Source organism: Triticum dicoccoides, chromosome 3A (genome assembly GCF_002162155.2).
Source record: "Triticum dicoccoides isolate Atlit2015 ecotype Zavitan chromosome 3A, WEW_v2.0, whole genome shotgun sequence".
Taxonomy (NCBI): domain Eukaryota; kingdom Viridiplantae; phylum Streptophyta; class Magnoliopsida; order Poales; family Poaceae; genus Triticum; species Triticum dicoccoides.
Genome location: NC_041384.1, coordinates 621327202 through 621353885, shown reverse-complemented (window position 1 = coordinate 621353885; position 26684 = coordinate 621327202). Strand labels below are relative to the sequence as shown.

Sequence of the window (26684 nt, the reverse complement as noted above, 5' to 3'; positions counted from 1 at the left end):
CCGGACACGTCGATACGTCCGAAGACTATTTTGGAGTTCGGAAGGAGGAACCCGCCTTGCAATGCCGAAGACAGGCCTACGCGCCGGATACCTTGTCATTGAAGCCAGGTTCAGGGGCTACTTAGGGAGTCCTGGACTAAGGGGTCCTCGGGCGTCCGGCCTGTTAGCCATGGGTCGGACTGATGGGCTGTGAAGATACGAAGACCGAAGACTTCACCCGTGTCCAGATGGGACTCTCCTTGGCGTGGAAGGCAAGCTTGGCGACTAAATATGTAGATTCCTTTCTTTGTAATCGACCTTTTGTAACCCTAGATCCTCCCGGTGTCTATATAAACCGGAGGACTTAGTCCGGAGGAGATACATTATCATAGCCATACAAGCTAGACCTCCAGGGTTTAGTCATTACGATCTCGTGGTAGATCAACTCTTGTAATACTCATATTCATCAAGATCAATCAAGCAGGACGTAGGGTATTACCTCCATAGAGAGGGCCCAAACCTGGGTAAAACATTGTGTCCCCTGTCTCCTGTTACCATCGACCTTAGACGCACAATTCGGTACCCCCTACCCAAGATCCGCCGGTTTTGACACCGACAACCTCCTCGAGGAGAGAAACATGAAATGAGAATATTTGTTTTTCTTTTTGTGGTGGATTTGTAGCCCAATCCTTTCCCTTTTACCTTACCGGCAAGATTTCATTTGAGTGGGATCTATTGTAACAACCCCGAGTAATGACAGATTTAGATTTGATTGTTATTTTCTTTTTCATCATGACATCATGCCTTAAACTTGAAATTAGGTCAAATTAAACCCTCAATATATTATTTAAATGAAAAACCTAATTAAAATGCAATTTAGTAATATGAGTATATTTTTGATATATTTAAAATTGAGGGACTTTATCATGATGAAATCTCTTGAAACCCTAGATATTACCTTCCACTAATATTGGGAGGCTCCCACAATTGTTTTAATTTCTAGAATAATTTACCATACACTTATAGTTCAACCCCGAATATTAATTTAAATGGATTTAATTCCATGAAAATATAGTTATAACCCCAAATGATGGATATTTTTGTGTGGCTTTGTCTAGGTCCAGAGAGGCTACACAAAAATAGTACCCCATGTTGTAATCATGACCATTGATGGCATAGTTGCACGTAGGAGCTTCGTCCACACACAACCTTGCAAACAATGAAGATCACTGCAACACGTTGATGTCATTGTGAGACCCAGGCATGCCAAAGAAAGAATGTCAAATATACAGGTCTTGCGATGCAACTGCTTCAAAAATGATGGTGGGATTTTTTGCAATGGCCCTGGTACTGCCCTTGTTGAGCATATGGGCACTTCTTCCATTTTGAGTGCATGCAATCCAAGGATGCGAGCATCTCTGGAAATTGATTCTCCAAGTGCTATGAGCTTTGTTGTGTCTGCAACATTTGGTTCTCTATAGTACTCCGGTCCAAACACTTTGACCATTGTAGTAGAAAATCTAACCGTAGCTTCGAGGCATGTGCTTTTAGCCATCCAGAGTTACTCATCCCACGAATCTGCGGCCATGCCATAGGCAAGCATCCTCATAGCAGCCGTGCACTTATAATAACCAGAGAACCCAATGTTTCCAACGACACCCCTCTTTAGCTTGAAAAAAGTCATTATAGGCCCTGACACGTTGGTAGACGTGTTCGAACACATTCGCCACATCTGAAATCGGTGGCAAAATAGGGTTCAAATAGCGGGTCGGGGCAAAATAGTCATTGTACAACATCATATGGCCACATGCCTTCTCTCGATTCAACACACAATGTCCCTTTTTTGAACCCATGTAGTTGAGACCATCCTCCTCTGCACGCTCCACATCTTCACCATCATCTTCATCCTCGTCTAACGAAGACGAATTCATGAACTCAATGTAAAAGTAATCCTTGTCTGAATCCATCATGTTTTGCTTCAAAGTAAACAACGAGAACGTAAAAAAAGTTGGCAATGACATTTGGCTGAACACTTGTTAGGCATGGTATCCACCACATGCGGCGTCGGTAGGAGCGGAGGATGCCTCGGCTGAGGGAGGTTCTCGATGGATCAACGGTGTAGGCAAAGCCAAGCGGGCGCCTGGGTGGAGCGACAGAGGTTCGACAAGGATTGTGCGGCGTCCGGGTAGTACATCGACGACGTCAGAGTCCGGGAGTGTGTATACAGAATACAGGAGGATGGACGGACCAGGGAAAACGCGGGTGCCGGGTGGGGTTTTGGGATGGGCCCGCGTTGTCAGAGTCATGCAGGGGGTACGTCCGAGCGCCCGCAAATCTCCCCTCAATTTGGTGCCTGTTTGGGGTAGGGATTTCGGACGTTCGAACCGGTCCGAAAAAATTTGATGACTGTCTGTTGGATTGCCAAAAGTGTCTGAACCATCTAGTCCGGACATTTGTGGGTGATTTGATTATCCATGCTGGAGTTACCCTAAGACTCAGACGGTCCGGACATTTGCAACTAATTTGATGATCCATGTTGGAGTTGCCCTAAGACCCACACCAAAAAGTTACCCCACGACCACCCCCTATCTACAGGTGTCGCCTCCTAATTAAGCGGCAATCAGCCCAATATTAGAAAAGTCGAAACATTTCAGGTTTAATCTTATTATATTAAAATTAGTAGTACTGACACTTAATATAATAAGATTAAATCTGAAATGCATTAATATTAGTAGTATTTTCAATACTAGTTCATGTACTGACACTTTTAAATGGTTTAACGGGAGCATTCACAACATTTGATCTTCCACTCTGTTTAAGATATTGTTGCAGATGAACCTGAAGAAGTCGCATGTATCTACTATATCACGAAGCTCTCTACCGGTGAATGCCTCTCATTCAATTGAGGACATTGGTTTTGGAATGGGTTCTTAATTTTGACTTGGTCAATGATTTTTTAAGGAGCTCTCTCCTTCAAGTGAGTTGTTCATTTTTAAATTTGGTTCAATCAACCGGTAGCAACCAGCTTATAAAAATATATCAGTCTCCCATCTGACAAAAAATAAATGCCAACATACAACACTATAGAACCAATATGATTTTGGATTGAGTTCTTAATTTTTGACTTGATTAACAATTTCTTAAGGAGCTCTCTTTAGGTGAGGTGTTCAATTTTGAATTCAGTTCACGATTTCGACATGTCAATAATTTTTCATATCAATCCACAATAACCAACATAAAAAAACATTAGTCTCGCACCCTCTCATCACCTGACAAATCCTCAGCCCACCAGGGTTCAAATCCTGATGCTCGCATTTATTTCTGAATTTTCGGCGATGCGCATTCAGTGGGAGGAGACGTTCCCGTCGACGACGAGGTGCCTACGATGACTTCGTAAATTTCAAGATGATATGTCGGCTCAGTCTTTCGGAGATGCTCATAGGGGTAGGGTATGCGTGTGTGTGTTCATAGGAGTGAGTGTATGTGTGTGTATATGAGCGCTTGAGTCTGTACTGTATTAAAAAAAATGCCGACATGCGACACGGTAGCACCAATATTATAAACGAAATTGCTTCACGGACGACACCATATACACGATCTGCAGCCGATATTTCCTTCCCAACTGCGCTAGCTTCAGCTTTTGAATAAAAAACAATTGCCTACACGCTGTTGGTGCTGCCACGTAGTATCGTGCAGGTGTCGGGCACAAAATTATCGTCCGTGTAGCAGCGGTGATGCTGCCACGTAGTATCGTGCAGGCGTCGGGCACAAAATTATCGTATGTGTAGCAGCGCTGTATTATAATTGTGATCACCACTGCAAGAAACTTCCTTGCATATATGTGGGATAATTTATAGACAACACATAATTATACCCTAAAAAGAGACCATCAAAATACCGCTTTATAAAAAAACTTCATCATCTCCCCCATAACCAAACCATTCTTTTTTATGAAATCCCAACAACACCAAATACGCAGCGAAGCGCGTCCATCCTCTTTTCTTTTAAAAACTTTCGATCTATTTATCTTCGATCATGACAGTACAATGACCACTAAAGGTAATAAAAATTACAATCAGGTTCGTGGACCACCTAGCGGTGACTACAAGCACTGGAGTAAGCCGAAGGCCCAATCCTTCTAGTGTACATACAATTCTGCGAGCAAGATGGATATAACAGACTTCACTCAGTCAAATCTTGCAAAGAGAGCCACATGATCGCAAGTAAAAATATATCAGAAACTTCAAACCAAGAACTATTCTCCTCCAATGAAAATCAACAGGAGCACACTTCACTTCTCGTATCTACATGATAGCATACATGCCGTTTTGATCATCTACCATTGAAAACACCACTAAAGACCTCGCAGTCGCCTCCGAGTGATGCCTCCCACTCTATGGAGGTCAAATGAATTCGAGACAGCATTGGCATAATCTCCCTCATCTCAGGCCTGTCCAATGGATCCTCACTCAAGCACCACATCGAAATGTTTGCCAGCTATACGCGGTAGAAATGCAGGATTAGGCTAACTGAGATGTTTCAGGGTGTCAGTGGTGATGAACAGTTTTACTACTAACCTTACACACTTCTTCTATGGGGTAGTTGTCCTTCAAGGAGGGATCTATGATTCCCTCCAGTGAGCTCTCCACATCTTCTGCTTTGAAAGCTTTCCTCATCTGTTCAGAACATGACAAGAATCATGATGCAAACATTCTCAAAAACAGATCGGCAAACTATAAAAATCGAAACAGCGTGTTTCTCATTGCTCTTACAGTTGAGATAAGTGACTTTGTCTTATTAGCTTCCTTATTGTCCCGTACAAGTGCACGGAGACCAGTGATCAGTTCTGCAAGAACTACTCCAAATGCATAGACGTCGGACTTCGTGGTCATGTGAAGCTCGCGAACTGACCTGCAGGGGTGATGCTTGGCATTACTATTACATTTGAAGCTTCATCAGCTGAAAAAATGTAAATCATATCCAAGTTAAAAACTAACTCTGGTGGAAGGTAGCCTGGCGTTCCAACCAAACGAGTTGCCAGGCAATCTTGTTCATCACTGCGCTCAACTAGCTTTACCAGCCCAAAATCCGCAACCTGTTATCCAGAAAATAATCAGATTGCAATCAATACCTGAGCGGACAACACTTAAAAACTTTGTGCCTTTGAGTGGCTCACTTTAGCTCTTAGTCCCTCATCTAGCAGAATATTGCTGGTTTTGATGTCACGGTGCACATAGCAGGCCTTTGTATGGTCATGGATGTACTCGATACCGCGTGCAGCATCCGTTGCTATCTGTGTTCTTGCAGTCCATGAGAGAGGTTGATGACCTAAGAATCAAGAAGTACCTCATTCAAACTTTCAGAAATTTCGGTAAACGATAAATCTAGTTTCGTTGACAGAAGCAAGCAAACATCAGCATGCATAATTATCTTTCTTTCACGTACCTTTCAGCAAAGGATCATGGAGATGCTCACTCAGTGATCCATTCTGAACATACTCATAAACAAGGTACAGGTGATCCTCTCCAGAAGCATAGCCAATCAACTCAACCTATACAGAATTGCGCAAGTTTATGACAACATCGTAGCATGGATGTTCATTTCCTGGTAGATTCTACAATCTAAGTACGCACCACATTTATGTGATGTACTTTGCACAGCACTTTCAGCTCAGCAAAGAACTCCTTTGATTTGCTGTCTTTCATCATCTTAACTGCAATCTCCTGCGACCAAGGTCAAATATAAGGATTTGATGTTGCTTCAAGATTATAGTTACCTGAGAAGATACTACATAAACTTCTTACATGTGTTCCTATGAAACCTAGGTAGACCATGCCATATCCACCCTCACCAATCTTCCTCTTCTCATCAAAGTTAGCTGTGGCCTCTCCAACCGCTTTCAGGCTGAAAATCACAGGCCTCTCCGTTTGGAATGGATCAATATCTGCAACCAATTGACCGAGAGTTATACGATGTGTGTATCCAAAATATTTACATGTAGCATAGGGAGCATAACGAGACCATCAATCCTCTTGGATGGAAAGTAACGGCTCTCTAGGATAGCTATGCTTGTGTTGCTGGGAACTCTCTCCATCTCTTTCTTTGGTACTTCAACATTGGGCACCAGAGATCTCCTTCTCAGGCGAAGTACAATGGTGAGGGCGAAAAGGAGCATAATTGCAGCTGATATTGATACTGTGATTATGATCGGTAAACCGCCAAACTCTGAAAGTGTTCGAATCAAGCAGGAGGAAACACGAAAAAGTTGAGCAGTCAGTTTATCAGTTACCAAAAGGCTAAAAGAACATAAGGAACACAACACCATTTGGAGATTCCAAACAATAAAAACACCATTCTGTGATTATCAGAAATCCTAATATGTGAAAAAAGAAAAAGAAAAAGAGGAAGAGAGAAACAATATTAGATGGAAAAACATAAACCGTATTCCAGAAAAATATACTGCTTATTCCATTTTAGCAAATTAGTACCATGCCAATGGTATCAACAAACTTTAGAATTTGCAGTCGGTTTAGTAGTTTACAAATTTCCTATGATGCAACATACATAGTTGAAAAGTAGGAATGACTCACTTCTTTTAGAAGTTTCGGCAACTCCCATCGGGATGAACAAGACCCAACCTTCCTTAAGAAAATCAGGATCCGTGACCCCCGCATTCAAGCTTAGGATCTCCCTCGAGCCTGATCTGAACAAGGTTGCGATGTTGCTCAGTGTATCTTTAGGCTGGACTGTGTAAGAAACCACCCCCTCCGATGCCGTGGAGGAACAACCGCACAGAAGGTGAACCGTGATTGTCTTGTTTGATGTAGGAATAATGTTCCACGCAAGCCCACTGAAGTTACCGTTGATGCTGTCAGCTGTGTCGTCTGGACTCACCTTGTATTCAGTATCATGGAAGAGACCGCTCATGGTGTCATTGATTGCATCACATACGCACGGCACACGGAGCAGCAAGTCCTCTGAACCAGAGCGCCGCTTGATGGGCTGGGTGAGAGATGCGCTGCCATTGAAGAGGGAGGCTATCTCGGACAGGCTGCGCCCTTGAGGAGTCACATAAAGGTACGAGCTGCACGATGGGTTGAGCGATGCAGTGTCGCACTGCATGGGCTGCCATTGCTCTGTTGCTGCTGCTAAACTCCTTCCAGATAAACCTACACTAATGTGGAGGTGCTGCAGAAACAAGGCGAGGAGGAAGAAGAAGAAGGAATGTCTGGCCATGGGGAACTAGCAACTGGAGAGGCAACTGGGATTCGGTAGCAGAGGGTAATTTATCTGGCACTCCAGAATTTGGCTTCTGGCGCTCCAGGTATATTTGTACGGTGCGGTACTTCCAAGAAGGCCAAGATGCCAATTGCCAGGCAAGGCCGGCCGTGATGAAGCAAGCTTGTTCGGTTGTTCCTAGTTTACTCCGCTTCCCTGAAGCTCCACATGGTTTGGGATATAGGAAAATTTCATCAGGGTATGAGAGATTCAGGCCAGGGTGCTTCTCACATTTAAAAAGTAGTCCAGCTAGCTGGAAACCCCTCATGGACTCAGAAGTCAAGCTTGCTTTTGGCTTCCAACATTTGGCCTATTTTGCTGGGTCGGAGCTGGATTGCAAGTATCCAAATTTGAAAATATATAGCACCGAAAAGGACAGCATGACATGGACTGCTCGCTCTGAGACAGCATTTTGGCTATTGATATATTAATTTGACACTGTCAGACACAAATAAACAATAAAAGTTTCTAGAAGAATTGTCACTGAAGCTACAGGGAGTAAAAGTATTAAAAATATACTATAAAGAAAGATACTAATATATTATAAAGCTGTCAAGAAGGTATTCCCTCACCAAAGAAAACTACGACAACTCTACAACTGCAGAAAAAAGGAAACTACTAATTGTAAGACCTGATCTAATTCTAATAGATAATGTGTTGGCCTGAACATCTCCTCCTCCTTGCTGGACACACACACACACACACACACAACATAAGGGAGTTCTTGTTCTGGGCAACAGATGCCCTATCTTTTCCTTGGCAATCAATATCCAGGAGGTGCACGTCCTTATATAGGACTTGATCAAACCGACCTAGCTAAGAGTACTACTCTTATAAAGCTAGCACATGAGAGTAACAAGTATCTTCTACCAAAACAATAGTACAGTTCTGACACCTAAGGTAAATTCCAACCTTGCTTCTACCACCGCTTGCTGCAGCCTTTAGGATATGTTGACCAATTAAAAAAAATCCATTTTCTCTCTCTTTGGCTTTCTTTAAAAGATTTCATTGCACCAGCACAACTATAGTTGACTACTTGACTAAGCCTCAACTTCATCATCAAGCACTAAGAAGTGAAGATATATATACGTTAAATATCGCCACAGAGCCATAAAATGATAAAGTTGTGCTGATTATATCATTTCGACATGTGAGATCTACTTTCTTTCAAAAAATATTGTAAGAGATTATCTATTCTGTGTGAGGGCAGCCTACTTAACTACTAAAATGATGTGTCACAATAATTTGTTGCCAATCTAGAAATACTCAATAAATCTGTGTAGCAAATTGCTAGACTGGAATAAAGGGTTAATATGTCTTTCACAGGGTTTTATAGAAGAAATAAACAGAAGTGATACAAGATTAAGCACCATACAATACTTTTTGCAAAGCAGTGATCTTTATATAATACTACAGAATTGCTAACATGACACCTATATATAGCTAACAGGGAGATACAGGCAAGTGAACCAAGTAAGAAAAATGCAGGACTCCACTAGAAAGAGTGCTTCAGATATTACGTTCCGACCTTATATTACTCCACGACATCAACAACTAAGAAATTAGCAACACAAAGTTCCATGGATATATACTAAAATTTATTTTTGTACTCAGAAACAGCAGAAATAATTCTACACAAATAATAAAAAGCAAGAAAATATTTTTTTGTCAAATGGTAAGGTAAAAAATAGGAAGTTTCAAGCAATTTCAGATATTTCATTTCTCTAAAACCAGAACAATACAGAGTTCAATTGTACTTGACGTTCGGCATATTTCTCAATGATGCAAATCCAACCATCATTTCCTTGTATCCCCAACCCAACTTATCCCTGTGTTCTTGTGCATATCTTCTTTCAACATCTCGGTCCTGACCTCCTCAGCATCCCACCACATCTCCTCTGATGCATACAAGTTTGAAAGCATAATCTTGTAAGAAGCCTTGTCTGGATACAACTCACAGAGCTTTTCAGCAACTGCCCTACCAAGGCTGGAATCACGGTGGAGACAACACCCCCAAAGTAATGCACCCCACACGCCACAATCTGGTGGCATTGGCATTGTCTGTATAAGATCATAGGCCTCCTTCAGCTGGTTATACGTTGCAAGAAGCCTCACCATGTAGACATAATGCTGCATTTCAACTACTATGTGGAACTCATCCCTCATTCTCCTAAACAACTTCCATCCTTCGTCTAAGAGTCCTGCATGACAACAAGCAGCAAGTAAAGCTGAGAAGGTAGCACCATCAGGCCTGAGCTTATCACGGACCATCTCATCATGGACTTCAATGGCCTTCATCGCAAATCCATGAGAACCAAGGTTTGATATGACCATATTGTACATGACTGAGTTCTTTTTACGAATTTGGCGGAATACCAAATATCCCAGCTCGGCAAAACCACATTTTGCATAAGCATCCATCAGCGAAGATGAGACTTTGATGTCTTTATCAGCGCCAACCCTGACTGCATAACAGTGGATCTCCTTGCTGTAGCTGATAGTGGCTGTAGAAGCACATGCCGAAAGAAGACTAGCAATCAAGATGCCGTCAGGCCTCCTGCCAGAGTAGCACATTTCTCTGAACAAATCAAATGACTCATCATACTTGCCAGTCTGCAATTGCCCTGTAATTAGTGAAGAACATGTAACCAAGTCCACATCCAGCAAACTACCAAACAAGGTTTGACCCGATTCCACGCAGCCGCACCTGAAGTACATGGTAACAAGTGTGCTTCTCACATGGTGGCCAGAATCATAACCGCCCTTGATACACACTCCATGAACTGCTTGACCAAAAGCAAGCGCTTCTGGATCCCAGAAGGATGAGAGCAAGCTGACCATCGAGTAGCCGTCTGGTTCCTCCCCAGCCCTGCGCATCGCAGAAAACAGTTGAAGCCCCTCAAGCCACATTTCCCTATACCCATACCCGGACATCATTGAGTTCCAGAGAACCAGGTCCGGCTCACGCAAACCATCAAACACATGGCGAGCACTGTCCACGAGCAAGAACTTTGAATACGCGCTGACGAGCGCGCTGCCGACGATTGGATGGGAGGACCAGCCGGAAGATGACGCGATGCCATGGAGGACCTTGGCGGCGGCTGGCCGATCACAGTCGGCGCATGCGCGGAGGACGCAGGCGAAGGTGTGGGCGTCGGGCGAGGTGGCGGAGCGTCGCATGCTGGCGAAGAACGCGAGAGCGGTGGGGAGGTCTAGGCGGCGGGAGTGGGCGCGTATGACAGCGTTGTAGAGGAGCGGCGAGGCCGGGCGGGGTGCTTCGTCGAGCAGGCGGTGCGCCGACGCGAACTCGCCGTGCGCAGCGTACGATCGAAGAAGGCGGAGACGGAGGTCATCGGGGATGCGAGGGGAGGCGACGATAAGGCGCGCGTGAGACTGCTTCGTCCACGGGAGAGGGAGCGCGCCGCCACCACCGGCGGCGGCGGCGAGGAGCGCGAGATTCCGGCGCATACCATGGACTAATGACTGGCCTCTTCCGGCCGGGCGAAGGCCCTGCTTCTCCTGAAGCAGTTCAACCGTTGGATACTTATTAGTAAAGTACTTCATCCGTTTCAAAATATCTGTCTTTTTCAGAGATTTCAAATGAACTATCACATATGGATAGACATATTTTAAAATATAGGTTCACTCATTTTATTCTGTATGTAGTCACTTGTTAAAATCTCTAGAAAAACAAATATTTAAGAAACAGAGGGAGTATTTACCTATCACCGCATTGTTTTTAATCAAAAATAAATAAAATCAAGAGTATGATTGTATGAGTGATGTGTCCTAGAAATCTACTTACGTAGATACATTTATTTGAGCGACAAATAATTCCGGACAAAGAACGTATCATTGAATTTGTGTCCGAAACAAAATTTCTTTCACTTGTTTCATATAATTGGATCTGACGAGAGAGCTTCAAGTGCAACTTTTGTAGTAATGAAGAATCATTCTGTTTTTTTTTGTTTTTTTAATTCTCATTGATATTTTTTTATCAACTAATTGAGTCTTTCATGAAAGAACCAATCGTATCAAAATGAACCAACAATTACTCCTTTCAAAACAGATATTTTTTCTTTCAAAAAATTAACAGGAGCTCGGTGACTTCCATTAATAGGAGAGGGGATATAATTCAGCAAAGATAATACACAAAGCCAATTTTATACTAGGGATTTGCCTAGAGAAGAGCACCGAATGAATCAAAATGAACCATCACCCCCCTCCTTCTCATCTCTCTCTTTCTCTTTACATGTCGAGGGTTATGAGCTTCTGGAGCCATATCAAAAAATGTTGTTGTCACCCTCCATTTTGTCTTTAAAAAAACATGAGTAAATTTACTCAATGGGATGTTTACACTCCAACGACATCAGGGCATTGAGACTTTCAAGCACGTCAGTAATGAAGATGTCACATGTCCGCCTGTCAGTAGCCGCAATCTCATGAGCTAATTTGTTGCACTTTCTTCTAGCGAAAAAGCACTTGTGCCATGCAAAATCAGCCAAGACTGTTTTGTCTTTTCCTTTTCCTTGAATAACCTTACTTTTGTGTAGAACAAATTGTTTTGAGTAAGGTTTTGTTGTCCGCTACTCCTTCGTCCAAACTTATCTATATTATCATCCCTTTCTCTTTATGTTTTTCTTTTATTCACACTTGTTCTTTGCACGGGGTTTCATGAAAACCAACTGGCCACTTTCTACGTGCCTATCAACTAATTTTTGTTTTCTTTGATACGTCAATAAGTTGTTATCTAAGAAGTGTTTATCAAATATATAAATCTTATTTATTTTATCTATACTAATTAAAAAGAGTGTAATATTTTGTCATCAGCTTCTCCTTCGTTCAACCCAGCGTATATTCTCCTCCTCTCTCTCTCTCCATACTTTATTTTTTCTCGCCCGTTTACGCTGAAAACCAAGTGCCCCGCCTTTTATTTATTTTCCATTTTTTGGATTTTTCCAGCTAATATGAACAAATGAACCACATGCTAACTTGATATAATTCTTTCTCTATAATAATATACGACGTTTTAGGTCACTACTTTAGTCTAGAATCTAGTCTAATAAGAAAGAAAGAATGTTCTTCAGAAAACAGAAGGAAAAGGGTATAACTCAAAATAGAGGTTGGTAAATTTAGTTTTTCTTTTCTTTTCGATCAAATCTGATTATGTCCAGAGTCAAAATTCATCCTCGCTGTACATGCCGGTGCGGCACCGTCTTTTGCCCTCACCCTCCCGACATCCCGCCCCCTCGCCCTACCCTAATCCGATCCGACCCAACGCGGCTCCAGTGCCGCCGCCGTGCCCTAACCTCTCCTCCGCGGCTCCCAACCCGTCGCCGCCCGGACCCCTCCGCCTTTCACGCGAGTCGCCGCCACCGCCGTTCCCGTTCAACCCCACCGCGTCGCCCTGCCGTCCCAACCCCGTCCGGCGATTTCGGTCATCGTTTCTGAGGTATGAACATTCCATCATCCGCGATTTAGTTTAACCCCAACTAATGTGGACAAATTTTGGGCGTGCCGGTGCACGCCCCGCGCAGCATCTAGATCCGCCCCTGTTCTTGAGAGAGATGAATTTGTTTTTGCTACTAGTATCGCTTGAAATACTTAGGTGTTAGCGCTAGAATCAGAATGGACCCTTATTCAGTTTGTCATTTCCTGCTTTTATTTTAAAAAATGCACACATATCTGGATGAGTTTAGTGGCTTAAGCATATGCTATTTGAATCTTACCCTTTTTATCTGTGTCTTCTCAGGTTTGTGCATTCCAAGCCAGCCCTAGGACACCTCTTGTGACAGTATGCCTAAGATAAAGACAAGCCGTGTGGAATACCCCGAAGGATGGGTGCTTATCGAGCCCACAATCCGTGAGCTGGATGCCAAAATGAGAGAAGGTATGCATGTTATTAAGCATACTATCTATTGATGCGACCTTTTCAGATGTCCATTGGTATTTCGTACTATAGGGTGAGTACTAATACAATCTGCACGCACAGCTGAAAACGATACACATGACGGGAAGAGGAAGTGTGAAGCACTCTGGCCAATTTTCCGCATTTCTCATCAAAGAAGCCGTTACATATATGATCTTTTCTATAAAAGGAAGGAAATATCAAAGGAGCTGTATGAGTTCTGCCTGGACCAGGGTTATGCAGACCGTAATCTGATTGCAAAGTGGAAAAAGGTTAGTCTCCTAAGCTTCATATCATTTCCACGTGCACACATTTTTTTTATTACCTTAGAGTGGCATTCTTCACTTCTTCTCACCTTAGATACTCTTTAACTAACTAATGAGTGTACAAAGTTAGTTCAAATGTATGAACAAGCACACCATCAAGTTTTCACTCTCTTAATCTTTTTCATTCGCACTTGACAGTAACTGCCTCAATAGAATTTCTCAAAATGTACCTTGAATAAATTACCCTGTCTTTATATTTTGTAATTGTGATGTCAAACTAGCAGCTGAGTTCGTCATGGGTATGCTTTTATCACCCATGGTATTCTTTAGTTTAATTATTTTTTTTTTCAAAAAGGGGGGACTCTCCGGCCTCTGCATCAGAACGATGCATACGGCCACCTTTATAAATAAGCAAATAGGCTCAACAATTCTTTAGTTTAATGTATGTGTTCTGGACATCTGAAGTAAAGAATTATAATTGCTTAGTAAAGTAGGCCGTGCTCATTGCATATATAAGATGTTTTTTCTGGCTAAAACTGTGACATGTGAAATTCATTCATAGCATGAATTTGCTTCTATAGCGTTTGTCAGTCTTTACCTAGATGAACTGTGGATAACAATCTTAAAGTTGTACTAAAGCTGCGACAAGTAATTTGGATGGGAGGGAGTATTATTATTTATAATCTCGTATTCCCTCCGTCCCATAATGTAAAACGTCTTACATTATGGGACGGAGGGAGTTTGATGGTGGCATGGTCCACATGTTATTTATTTCGTCTAACCATGCTGTAGACCCGTAGTAGTGCAATAAAATTGAGTTCCTGATTCATGCTTCCCATGCTATATGTTCTATTCATTCCCTGTTTTAATGCAATACTGATTTAAAGTTAAAGAACAAATGCTGGGAACTTATATATCTTATGGTCATACTTTATAATGTAGCTCGGTGCTCCCATTCCATTTCATAAAACTGATAATGCACCAGATTGATCTCATCCATACATGGCATGCTTGTGCATCCACCCTTCCTACCAATATCCTCCGGAATCTTACATTACCAGCATCCCAGACTCCAGGGTACTTATGATAACTTTGCCAAGCCACACTCTAGCACTCTGACCATAACAAGGACAAATACAGAAACAGAGACGGGCAACAAAACTCCAGTTTCCTGTTCTTATCTTTGTTATCAGCAATCTTCATTCCTATGCACCAGAGGCCTCTACCCTGGTGTTGACTGAAAACTTCAGATGTCACTTGCAACAGCAGTTGTGCTTGGTGGCTTCGCCAGCCCGTTAGGATAACCAATGCGAAATCTGAAACATACATTAGCAGGGTCCTGAAGAAGAAATATTTAAACAGTCTGCTGTCCCTGGTTTTCCATATGGAGCAAAGCAAACCACACATGAAACCGCTGCCGCCATGAACTGTATATGCTTTACAGAGCATCTATTAATCCATTCACGTACTTCACTAAACAATGCAGGTATAGTCTTAATACCAAAAGTGAATTCCGCTACTTCCCATACATAACAAGGCTACTGCACAAAGGATGAAGGGATGTTCTATTGCACTGCCACCAACCTCTTAGCAAATTATCCTTGTTTAAAATGCTATTCCTAAATGCTAACTACAAAAGTCTTCTAACTTTGAGAGGGACCTTAACTAGCCAAAATCTTTTGTAAGTCCAAACAACCTGTCTGGCTTTTAAAAAAGACTGACAACATCAGACACCCACAAACCCTCCCAGAAGTTGTCCTGGTACAAACACCCACTTCTTCCATAGTTCCATACAGAACTGAAGAAAGAGGTCTTTCACCTTCATTAAAACCAGGCAGAAAATGTGACCCCGTGTAGGCCTAGTACTACATTGTGCGAAAGTGCAGTTGCCTAGTCCTAACCAGCTCCTAACAGACACCGTCATTATCAATCTTTCATAGCCATGTACTGATTAGGTGATCATGGCATTTAAATATAACAACAGACTTTTTCTAATTGTAGCCATGCTCTTCCTGCGACGACAGACCTTTTCTAATTGTAGCACTTGACATGTAGCTAGAAATGTTTCAGAACCTCTGAATACAAAACTCCCTTCGTACTTCATTCTTCATAGTTTTCCTTCTGTTCCTAACAATCACTTATTGCTCTGTTGTGTGTTTAGTTGCTGTGATCCGTTAGGTATTCTTACTCGTTGCTTCCTTTTTGTGTGCGTGCAGCCGGGTTACGAGCGCCTCTGCTGCCTCCGCTGCATCCAGACCCGAGACCACAACTTTGCGACTACATGCGTGTGCCGGGTCCCCAAGCACCTGAGGGAGGAGCAGGTAATCGAATGCGTCCACTGTGGCTGCAAGGGATGTGCCAGCGGCGACTAACTGACTAGTTATGCGTACTCAGCATGTGTCGTCGAATCCATGGTTCTAAAGTGAGCATTCTAGATGTTTCTTAATCGTGTTCTCTAGTAAAGAACAATTCGTCCTGTAATGTAAGCACTTGGCAGATATCTGTTGCGGCTGTAGTCTGTACACAATCGGTCATCCAGTTTTTATCCATTGCTTCATCATTATCATCCTAGGAAGGCCTGAAGTTGCGCACAGATCTAGTACTGTATGAGAGAAGAAGTGCGGGTGTGCATTTATAATGGCTTAATAGAAACGTGCGTGCTTGATATTACTATTTACTCGGTGCACTGCAATTTCGCCATGGCCTCTTTGTTTGGTGTGGTACGCGGAGCTGACCTTGATTTTCTTCTTGTTGTTGGAAACGGTGAGCTTGATTTAAATGAGGTCATAGCAAGTCGTTGGAGGTTTTCCGTGCGGCCGTATATATGAGGGAGGCTGGTTGGTGAGGCGCTGGATCCAATCCAGGCACAAAAAGATTCCAGGCGGGGCATGACAATCGTGCGTGATCCCAGCGACATTTTGGATTTTGCAGCCCAGCCAGTTGGACAGCACAGCAGTTCCGCTGTACCGCGCACGACATGATAAACTACGGACCCCAATGCAAGGAGGGAGGGAGGACCTCCGTCCAGCCAGAGAATCGTTTGTCCACAGCACGGCAGGGGCGACAGGTGAGGCATCGCCATTCGCCACTGTGAATTGACGGAACAGCCAGCGATACCGTTGCGCTAGCTTGGGGCTCGATCCCATGGCCCTCGTGGAACGACCGCTACGCGCTGTCGGTGCGCGCGCGCGTGGGGGCGACCGCGTGCGCCTCCTCGCAGAAAGACATGCCACTTTTTAAATACGTACGAGCACGAGCACGAGCACCGGCACGAGAGGACCAAGCCGTGGCGTGACGGTGGCCGGTGGGTGCCGTGTTGGTGTAGACCGTACAGCGTCGAGGAGCGTGGAGTTGTTGTCAATTGTATTGTATTCTTGCCCCACGCCCCGCTCCCCGGGAGTGAGTTCGGAAGTCCACTTCAGTAGCACGTCGTACGTGCGGCTCGGGTAGCTCTCGTCCAGTGCGGCAGGCGACCACCGGGCCGGCGACAGCGGGCTGTGCTGGTGCTGCAGCTTTGGCGTGTGCATGCTGAGGCTTTGAGCGTGCGGATGGCGGACCCTGCGGCGGCGGCGGCGCCCATGACCATCGACTTCCTCCGGGCGCGCCTGCTCTCCGAGCGCTCCGTCTCCCGCGCATCCAAGGAGCGCGCCGACCAGCTCGCCGCCAGGGTACGCATGCTGCGCGCGCATTCTTGTCAATATCAGTGTCGCTGTGGCAGTGCCATTGATTCGTGCGTTTCGTTCAGGTCGCGGAGCTGGAGGAGCAGGTGCGGGCGGTGACGGCGCAGCGGCGGCAAGCGGAGCGGGAGGCCGCGGAGGTGCTGGCAGTCCTGGAGTCCCGGGGCTTCTGCGGCAGCCTCTCGGACGTGCTCGACTCGGGCTCCGACGACGCCGAGGAGGAGGAGCGGGACGAGCCATGCGACGCCACGGTCACCGGCGGCGATCCTGCGCCCCGCTCCCACGGCGAGGAGGGACCGGAGCAGGAGCAGGAGCAGCCGCCAGCGAAGGGCGAAAGGAAGGAGGAGGAGGACGCGACTTCCGGGACGGCGCTGCAGCCCGGCGGGCTGTCGTGGAAAGGGCGGTGCGCCAGCCCGCGGAGGGCCAGGCAGCTCAAGCAGCGGCACCGCCGGAGCTACGTCTACTTCCTGGCCTCGCAGTCGGACCCCTCGCCCAAGTACCGGATGGGCCAGTCCTGCCGGAAGAACAAGCGCAAGGAGCTCAGGTCCCGCCATTGACTCTCCTTCTCGTCTCGTTCGTAGATGAGCAATTAAAGATTGAACTCTACAATGCCATTCTTGTCAAAAAATTTGACACCGTGCACTTCTGTTATGCTCAACGATGGCAGTAGCGTTGCTGCCGTGGTCGCGGAGAGTCGGAAGGAACAGCGAGACGGACCGCGTTGCGCCGATGATGATGGCCGGACCGAGTTTGACGGCGAGGTGGGCGGAGACGACCGGCGGAGCTCGGGGGACGGTGGTGGTCAGTACGTGATGAGGCGCGACGATGGTGACGGGGAGATGGAGAGGGTGCTGGAGAAGCAGGCCGAGCTGATCGGGCAGTACGAGGCCGAGGAGAAGGCTCAGACCGACTGGGAGAAGAAATTCAACGACACCGGGAGCTCACCCAACAAGGTACCACTACTACTGCTACTACAGATCGTGCATGGAAATTGAGAATGAGATTTGCAACAAGTTCATTTATTCTGTCAAAATATCGCAGAGCTATTAGCATCATGAATGATATGGATGTGGCCTTGATGTTTTTTCGTCGAGCATTGGAGATTTGACATGATGAATGTTGCCGTAGGCGACAGCTCTTACACCGATTTGACCCATACCTTTTGCTTTCCAAACTGCAGGGTGATGTCGAGGCAGATTGCCATTTACAGACCAAATCAGGTGGTGAAAAACTCGTCGTTTCCAGACCACCCAAGAATTCATCAGAAGAAATGGCGCCGACCCCTGCCATATCAGCACAAGGAAGCTCCAGCTATAGCACGGCCACAAGACGAAGCCAAGACCAGCAAGGAGACGCGAACTCAGACGGCTGCTCGAGCCGATACACGACCTCCGCGTCATCGTCCGGGCTCGGCGCCGTCAAGGCGCCATCGGAGTCGAGCCCGTCGGTCAGCAAGGTCTCGGACTGGAGCTCGTCACGCTTCCACGACCACGCCGACGATCAGCAGGGCAACATCGATGTGGAGAGCGTTCTCCAGGCCCTGCAGCGCGCCAGGATCTCCCTGAGGCAGAAGCTGGACAGGCCGCTCCCGCCCAGCCAGGTGACGCTGGCGCTCCCGGCGCCGGGTGATGAGTACCGTACCGACCTCTACAACGACGACGACGACGGCAGCAGTTCGTACAGGGATGGACACGTTGGGTCGAGCCCGTCTCGGCAGGAAATACTGGCCCTCCCAGCGCCGGAGGACTACCATGGTTACCATGACCATGGAAGCGCAAACTGCTCGACCGATGGCGCCGATACTGCACTCACGGAGAACCCGAGCCCACCTCAGCAGGAGATCCTGGCTCTCCCGGCCCCGGGCGACGACGATGGCGACGGAGAGGACGAGGTGAAGGCCCCCGTCGGCAGTCCGGGCCTGTTCCGGCTGCCGACAGACTCATTCCCAAAGGACGAGACGCTGCCAGCAATTAGTAACGGGCACGATGCAGAGCTCAGGTCGATTGAGGTTGTGGCTGCTCGACACGACACATACAGAGATGATGATGGTGCTGGGGTTTCAGCTTCAGCGAAGCAGTTGTATGATCCTCCTACTTCTGGTAGGTGCAATGTTCCACCGGGCTCAGGCTTCGTCTCCGGGATCCCAGGACTGCCGGAAGACCTGAGGAAGGGAGGAGGTCCTCTTGGAGACGCGGACCCGTTCATGCAGCCGCGGCTGCATGATTACACCATTTCTAACAAGTTGATGCTGTAGCGTGTGTTTGCCGTTGATTGTTTGTCTATAGCGTGTGTTGGTCGGCTTTTTCTTGTGGTCCGATGACAGACAGTGGCGTGCATGCTATGCTCTGCAGCAGCGTTGTCAAGCAAGCACAGCCAGTTTGTTCACCGGAATCACCGGCAGTGGATGTAAAGATGCCATTGCTTGCTTGACATCCGTGCTAACCTCGCCCAAGGCAAGACAGGAAAAGTTGCGTCGCTTTTGGCCGGTTGCATGCGTTAGTGAGACCCTGCAGGTGACTGAAACTCAAACAGTTCCGGTTGAGTGCTGTCGTCTGGCCGGTCTTCTGTGCGGCTGGCAGCCGGGCGATGCACTCGTCCTGGCGTGCCCGCTCCATCTCCGGCCCTTGGCCCATCCTCTCTCGGCGTCTGTAAAGGCATCCACAACACTCATGATGACAGGACAGCCAAGTGCGTGACCTTTGCTTCTGGAGCAATCTCGCCGCACCTTTTGCCCCGCGCAACGCCGTGGTGGATGCATCTCACGTGTGTTGCCTCCACTTGCAACAGCCATCATGGCGTGTCGCTGCAAGTGCTACGCTCGAGCTGTGCGCTGCAGCTGCTCCTCCAGTCTGCCTTCGCTGGAACTTTAGGGTATTCTCTGAACCTCTTTAGTTCAAATAAATGAACTGAATTTTCCAAAGTCACATAACTTTTGAAATTTTAGTTCAACAGAGGGTGCCGTGGGGGTCACAACTTTGCATCCCTAGCTGAGAGATTGGAAAAGAGACTTAAAGAGTTGATTCAAATGCGAGTAAGACCATACACCTACACTCCAAATTCAGCACAGAATATTGTATGCAAAGAGACCTCCGATTTGACCAAGTTGGAAGTCAGATATTTGATTCCTGTATCCATGCTTAGTTCAGACCACTTACCGCATCCACATATACATATGATTACCCCCTAAAGCTACTAATATAGAAAGAGCAAAATCCCTCAATTATAATACACACTAGTCAAGATAATAATACTAGGAAAATTCGTCCCATGCGTCAAGCGTCAGGACAGGAGAACTAACCTAAGGAGCAATTAATCGGAATATACACTCAGTACCTCTGCTGGGGAAACGGTCCGTCATGGAACATGACGGGCTCCATTTCTTTCGCGTGTGATGTCGCAAGTAGACCCATTCAAACTCCGGAGAGTCACACGCATGCTATAGGCCCATGCATTTGACCCACCTGAACGCCCGCCCTATCTTGAAAGGAAGTTCATAGTCTTTCAAGAAGGATGGTTCTCTTGTCGCCTCCTCTGCTTCTGACCATACATACAAGCCCCGCTCTTGGCGCCCACCAGGGACTGTATTGTCGAGTATGACAGCAACCAGAAATGCAATCACCATATTGAGTGACAGTACCGTATTGAGGACGTAGTTTACCTGAGATGCGGGTAAATAGAGAATCACGATTAAACTTCCTACGTAAATACTAATACATCTAATATGCTTATGCACACTTTTCAGATTTTTTTGCGCTCTGGAAATAAAGCTTTTGAGAAAAATGAATAAAGTGCTACCTGGAGCCCGTCCACCAAATGCCTTTTTCGCACGAAAGCACAACTAAATTAGCATTTTGGGCCTCAACCCAAGCATACAGGTCACAAACTACACTTCACTAGATGTCACTCGACAATCCACAATAGTGAACATTTACCTTACAAGTATTTAAATTCACTACAAAGTAAAAACACACTCAACAACAACAGCAATAAAAAAGCCATACGTCCCAAACAAGTTGGGGTAGGCCAAAGTTAAAACCCGTAAGATCTCGAAACCAAGTCACAGTTCTGGGTAGCTAGCGTCCATGCACCCCTGTCCATGGCTAGTTCTTGGTGATATTCCAGTTCTTTGGGTCTCTCTTTACAGACTCCTCACATGTCAGTTTGGTCTACCCCGACCTCTCTTGACATTATCAGCACATTTAACTGTCCGCTATGCACTGGCGCTTCTAGGGGCATGTGTTATATGCCCAAACCATCTCAGACGATGTTGGACAAGCTTCTCTTCAATTGGTGCTACCCCAACTCTAACACGTATCTCATCATTCCGGACTTGATTCTTTCTTGTGTGACCACATATCCATCTCAACATGCGCATCTCCGCTACACCTAACTATTGGACATGTTGCCTTTTAGTTGGCCAACGTTCAACACCATACAACATCGGAGGTCAAATTGCCGTCCTATAGCATTTTGTCCCTTTCCATTTGGTTTCTTGGATGCATAGGATATCAACGTCTCTCCTCCATTGTATCAACTAACTCCCGTAACTTACCCATTAGGGACCCTACTTTCCAGCTACCCATGCGTCCTACTAGAGCCTTGCTCATTTTTCACTACACCCGAGCATCAATGTAGCGTGCCACTAAGGATGCGATGACCGATCCTTGCTCACTTATCACTGTATCTAGATCAAGATACGGCGCGACAAGGGGGTGACGGCCCAGCCCTTGCCCATTTAAGACCCACCTGGGTTCCAATATGGCGCCACTAAGAGGGTTATTATGACCATCCCAGCTTAATAGGAATGATAGACTACTCATATCAAGAAGGTGCACCTTTTCCTGGAGCTCATCCGAAAGGAACCTCAAAGTTACGAGTGCTTGGCTTGGAGCAATTTGAGAATGGGTGACCGACTGGGAAGTTAATCTCGGGTGAGCACGAGTGAGGACAAAGTGCGCAGAAAAGACTAGTATTGGTCGGTGGGGCTAGTCTAAATCCTAGGTGGTAGCCAGGAGCAACGACCAGGAACCGGTCAGTGAATCAGTGAGTTTGGCCGGGGCGTTACAATTGGTATCAGAGCCGCCCCTCATGGTTACAGGAGCGTGTGCGGGTCAGGTTTGTGGGCATGTGGCGCATGGCGCGTGTGGCCCATCATGGCACACGCCATGATACATGTGCTCCTGCTGCGCTAATGAGGACGTTGGTTCCTTTGAGTGGGGGTGTATGTGGCATCCTGGCTTAATAGGAATGATAGACCACTCATATCAACAAAGTGCACCTTCTTTTCTAGGAGCCCATCCGAAAGGATGGGTGACCGACTGGGAAGTTGATTCCGGGTGCGCACGAGTTAGGACTTAGGACAAAGTGCGTAGGAAAGACTAGTGTTGGTCAGTGGGGCCAGTCTAGATCCTAGGTGGTAGCCAGGCACAACGACAAGGAACGAGTGGGTTTGGCCGGGGCTTTACAGTTACGCCCCAAGGATGTTCTTCTAGGTTTCACATCCATAAGAGTGGTTGAGTTATGACGTTGGCTCACCAAGTCTATCACAACCCTCCTACCTAGGCTTGGGACCGGCTATGGCTATGTTGAGACAACATAGGCTGGATCAGTTTTCAGTTGAAGCGTGACTTTGAGTAGCAAATTATCAAAAAAAAGTTGTACATAAGATTGTTTGTCAAAATGGTAGTAGTTCTTTAGTAGCAATTCCAAATATATCAAGTGATCCATAGGACAATCCCAGTACCCTAGCATATGCTTGGTCCAAACCAAATATCTTCTTTTCTACTAGTCAAACGGTATGAAGAGTTCTAATTGACAATAGAATTTGTGCATTTTTATCAACAAAACACAATCATGCAATCATCATTTAAACTATAGTATGAAGATATAACCATGCAATTGTCATTTAAACAGTAGAGAGTAAAACATACTGATGCAAAAGATGGAAAGTTCAGTACATACCCCAACAAATCCAGTGTCTACAGGCCCATGTGATGCAACATTATATGGCTGAAAGTAGGTTGGAACTGATGAGTTTGTGTTCGGAAGTAATCCGTACTGTTGGAAGTATGAAGGAACTGATAGGGATAAAAACAATGCTAGCCCAACTACAATACTGTTTCTCGAGCTTCCTGTGGCACCATAACGAAGATTGGACAAGCCAAGAGCACAGAGCATGGCCCACATGAAACAAAGGAGAGCAGCAACCATAACATCAGGGATGGAAGCAATGAAACCACCAACTTTTCCTACAAATGAGATAGAGAAATAGTTGTCAGCAAGAACCATGCATGCTATCACCTGACTAAATGATGTTTGCTCTTATAATATTGTGTAAGAGCATTTTATGTCAAGACTCAAGACAAATGCACGTAGTTACTTACCAACAACAGAGAGAAGTATAAGTACAATAGCACCAAATCCAACTGCCTTGCGGCTACCCATTTTAGTCACAGCGATCGTGTGTACATTTTCTGTTATTGTTGCTGATCCAACTCCTGTTCCCCACAGGCCAGCCAAGACTGTGGAGATACCCTCAACGCCTATACCCCTGCTAACAATTCCAACTGTTGGTGGTCTTGTGGCCACAAACAAAGATGACGCATGGTAGGAACCAACCTTAAGTCAAGTGAACACAGCAGAATTGTTAGAAGATAGGATTTTTTATTATGATGAGCGTTCAATGGTTCCATCAGTATACTATCTACGTAAAGATCCAATTTCAGGTAATCAGAACAATAGTAAGACATGTGTCTGGGAAGGAAGCTTATTTCGAGTTGATGGTTAACAAAGACTCTTTATAGTGTAGATCATTTCAAATAAGTTAACTATGTCTACAGACACAATGTAATACTCCCTCAGTAGACAAACATAAGACGTTTTAGATCACTAAAATTGTGATCTAAAACGTCTTATATTTGTTTACAGAGGGAGTACATTGCAAGCTTATTTGAAGAACATATAAAATAAAGTAAAGCCAATATGATGAAGATTTGAAACAAATCCCAACTTACAGAATCAACTGATGCAATAACTGATACAAGACACATCACAAGGCCCATTTTCCAATTGAAAACTGGAGTGCCCCATTGCAACGGATACGGAAATCTGAACCAAGGAGAAACTCTCAAGGCATGTGAAGTGTCTACACGGCAAGATTTCATCCTCAATACATGCTTCCGGCAAAAGGCTGATATATTGTTTGAAGCAGGAATATTTGCATCACAACCTTTGTAGCTGTAAACTCCACTTGCTGTCAAAGCGAAAGCAACAGCCCATGTGATTCCTAGACCAAGAGGAACCTAAGGGGGCAGCACATCAGTAGTTCAAAGGTTAGTATCTCATGCAATCACAGTAACCGTAATGCAGCATAAATGAAGACAACAGGTCAATACTTTTAGCCCATCTTACCGCATAAATTAAAAAAACCCGGTAGCCAAATAACTTTATTTTCCGAAAGTACTGCACCAAGGGAAATACAAAAATATCAGCATAAACTATTAGTAGTGCAGAAGACATTACAACATTTAACAAGATTTCTAGTGTACTCACTAGTGCAAAGATAATGACCATCATTAATTGCAAGAGGCCCATCTCTATACATGACCCTACTTTAGTGAACCCATAACTGAAAAACGAAAGTCCAACAGCTGCAACCGTTGGTGAGACGACAACTGGATTTATCAACCTGAAATAAACAGATATTGAATTGTAGAACAAAAGAACGATATTAGCTTGGTCATGGTCACAATGCCAAGCCAATCTATTTCACCAGCAAATGAATTCATCATACAGAAAGATGTTTATGATACTGGGATATATCTAGGCTCCCCCTCAAGCCTATGACGTGGACTATAGTGGGTTACAGATATTTTCTAAAAAAATTGAAATACTGCTTTTGAAGTTGTGACAACTTGGCTCTGATACCGTATTGAGTTGCATACTTGCATGCACCAACCAGTTAGCCCAAAAGCCTAAGTTGGTAAGGAAAGGCCGATCCTATACTCATGCTTCAGCAGTTGTAAACAAAGTTAACTCAGATACAAATCCATAAATATGGTACTCAAAAGTGGGAAATGATCATTAAAATGTTTATTTATGTTGATATCACACAATGCTAAAATTACTCTTTACGCAGTAGAGCTATGTGAAAGTTGCGTCTTCATATTGGAAATATAAATTACTTTGCGGTAAGCCGGCAACACAAAACTACCAGAGTAAATTTCGCTACCTATGATCATGCATCGTTCAAATCTCGATTTATTCACTACCTAGGTCAATCAGGTCCATGGCGAAATCCTATTAGCATATGGACATGTCAGAGCGGCAGCAGACAGCTAAGATGAAAATGAAATGTATCTTATTAGAAGCAAGGGGACGAAACCTTAGAAATAGTGACATGAGGCCTGTATATCCCAGCAGCACTTGAAATACACCTCCTATTATGATAGCTCCCTGCAGGTGCTTCATAATGTGTTTAAAGTTCTGCAGTGATATAATTTGAGTTAATCTTAGACAACTTATTTCACAGGCCCTGCATTACAAGATGTGCCACGAGCATGTTATAGAGACCGCGTTGTGTCACTATAACATAAACAGAAAGAAATGCATACATTGTCATTGAGCCCAAAGAATTCAGGGGAGTTGATAATTGCAAGAGCGGGGGCAAGGTACACAAAGGATGGCCCCTGCACAAGTGGCAACCTCGTTCCGAACAATGTGTGCAACAATGTGGTTAATCCCGAAACTAGCAACACCGTCGATACCACCGCTGCCGTGTCATCCTAAAAGATATGCATCCAAACAGCACCTATTAAGCAACACACCAACTGAACAACCATGCTATATGAAAATGAAATACTAGTAAAAATTCAATGATGAACTCACGGCTGAGCCACCCATTGCAGGAACCATCACGAGCGGGACCAGGATGATCGACCCGAGCATGGAGATGTAATGCTGGAATGCGTATATCACTACTGGAACTGCAGCACAGCTCAAAAATCCACACATTAGCAAGCTGTATAACTCTCATCGGAACCGTGGATGTTTCGGCTTTCCTCCTTCGGGCACTTACATATTCCAGGAGAGTCACGAAGCTCGTACTTCACGTGCGCCGGCCGCTCCGGCACATCCTCTTCCTCCTGCAGCTGCGGCAGCGGCGCCGCGGCCGGCTGCCCGTTCGGCCTCCCTCCATCCGAATCCCTCCTGCGCGTCCTCGCGGGAGGCGCTGCGGGCGGTTGCTGTCGCTGCTGTGGCGGCGGCGGCGGCTGCTGCTGCTTGGCATTGGTCGCCGCGGCGGCGGGAGGGGGCGGCAGGGCGGGGCTGGGCCGGGCCGGCGGGCCGGACTCCAGATCGGCGGGGGCGCCGGGCGGGCGGGGGAGCGGGGCCTGCCCGGAGCTCGGGGCGGAGGCGGTGGCGCTGGACTCGCCGGAGACGCGGGGCTGGAAGCCGGTGCGCTTGGCCCAGGAGAGGGGCTGCGCCTGCGGCTGCGGCGGCGGCGCCGGGGGCCAGGGGCCGGGGCGCGGGCGGCGGGTCGGCGGCAGCGCGCCGGACGAGGAGGCCATGGCGGGGGCC

General features: G+C 45.8%; 5 protein-coding genes across 6 annotated transcripts; 2 read left to right on the top strand and 3 right to left on the bottom strand.

Annotated features, from left to right (window-relative positions):
• Nucleotides 1-4003: 4003 nt before the first annotated feature.
• On the bottom strand, nt 4004-8788 carry LOC119269649 (lysM domain receptor-like kinase 3). The gene is made up of 10 exons (XM_037551538.1): nt 6570-8788; nt 6001-6204; nt 5784-5923; nt 5613-5702; nt 5425-5530; nt 5156-5307; nt 4977-5074; nt 4752-4890; nt 4557-4655; nt 4004-4476 (listed from the first exon to the last, which is right to left on the bottom strand). The coding sequence occupies exons 1-10, from the start codon at nt 7213-7215 to the stop codon at nt 4312-4314; spliced, it is 1839 nt and encodes a 612-aa protein (XP_037407435.1). The 5' UTR covers nt 7216-8788; the 3' UTR covers nt 4004-4311.
• Nucleotides 8789-8952: 164 nt separating this feature from the next.
• LOC119269650 (putative pentatricopeptide repeat-containing protein At1g64310) lies at nt 8953-10758 on the bottom strand. The gene has a single exon (XM_037551539.1). It carries the CDS (start codon nt 10723-10725, stop codon nt 9055-9057), a length of 1671 nt encoding a protein of 556 aa, XP_037407436.1. The 5' UTR covers nt 10726-10758; the 3' UTR covers nt 8953-9054.
• Nucleotides 10759-12462: 1704 nt separating this feature from the next.
• On the top strand, nt 12463-16108 carry LOC119269653 (protein BUD31 homolog 1). Its single transcript, XM_037551543.1, has 4 exons — nt 12463-12709; nt 13010-13147; nt 13250-13437; nt 15648-16108. Exons 2-4 carry the CDS (start codon nt 13054-13056, stop codon nt 15801-15803), a joined length of 438 nt encoding a protein of 145 aa, XP_037407440.1. The 5' UTR covers nt 12463-12709; nt 13010-13053; the 3' UTR covers nt 15804-16108.
• A 615-nt stretch (nt 16109-16723) lies between these two features.
• Nucleotides 16724-19593, top strand: LOC119269648. Of its 2 annotated transcripts, none has more exons than XM_037551537.1 (4): nt 16724-17099; nt 17177-17652; nt 17779-18061; nt 18289-19593. In XM_037551537.1, exons 1-4 carry the CDS (start codon nt 16980-16982, stop codon nt 19360-19362), a joined length of 1953 nt encoding a protein of 650 aa, XP_037407434.1. In that variant the 5' UTR covers nt 16724-16979; the 3' UTR covers nt 19363-19593. The 2 variants fall into 2 exon arrangements, with proteins under 2 accessions (XP_037407434.1, XP_037407433.1); XM_037551536.1 differs by having other exon boundaries at nt 17776-18061.
• A 608-nt stretch (nt 19594-20201) lies between these two features.
• Nucleotides 20202-26674, bottom strand: LOC119269647 (nucleobase-ascorbate transporter 12-like). Its single transcript, XM_037551535.1, has 10 exons — nt 26185-26674; nt 25995-26092; nt 25721-25891; nt 25492-25592; nt 24660-24795; nt 24519-24569; nt 24122-24409; nt 23492-23726; nt 23070-23356; nt 20202-20766 (listed from the first exon to the last, which is right to left on the bottom strand). The coding sequence occupies exons 1-10, from the start codon at nt 26672-26674 to the stop codon at nt 20545-20547; spliced, it is 2079 nt and encodes a 692-aa protein (XP_037407432.1). The 3' UTR covers nt 20202-20544.
• Nucleotides 26675-26684: the final 10 nt, after the last annotated feature.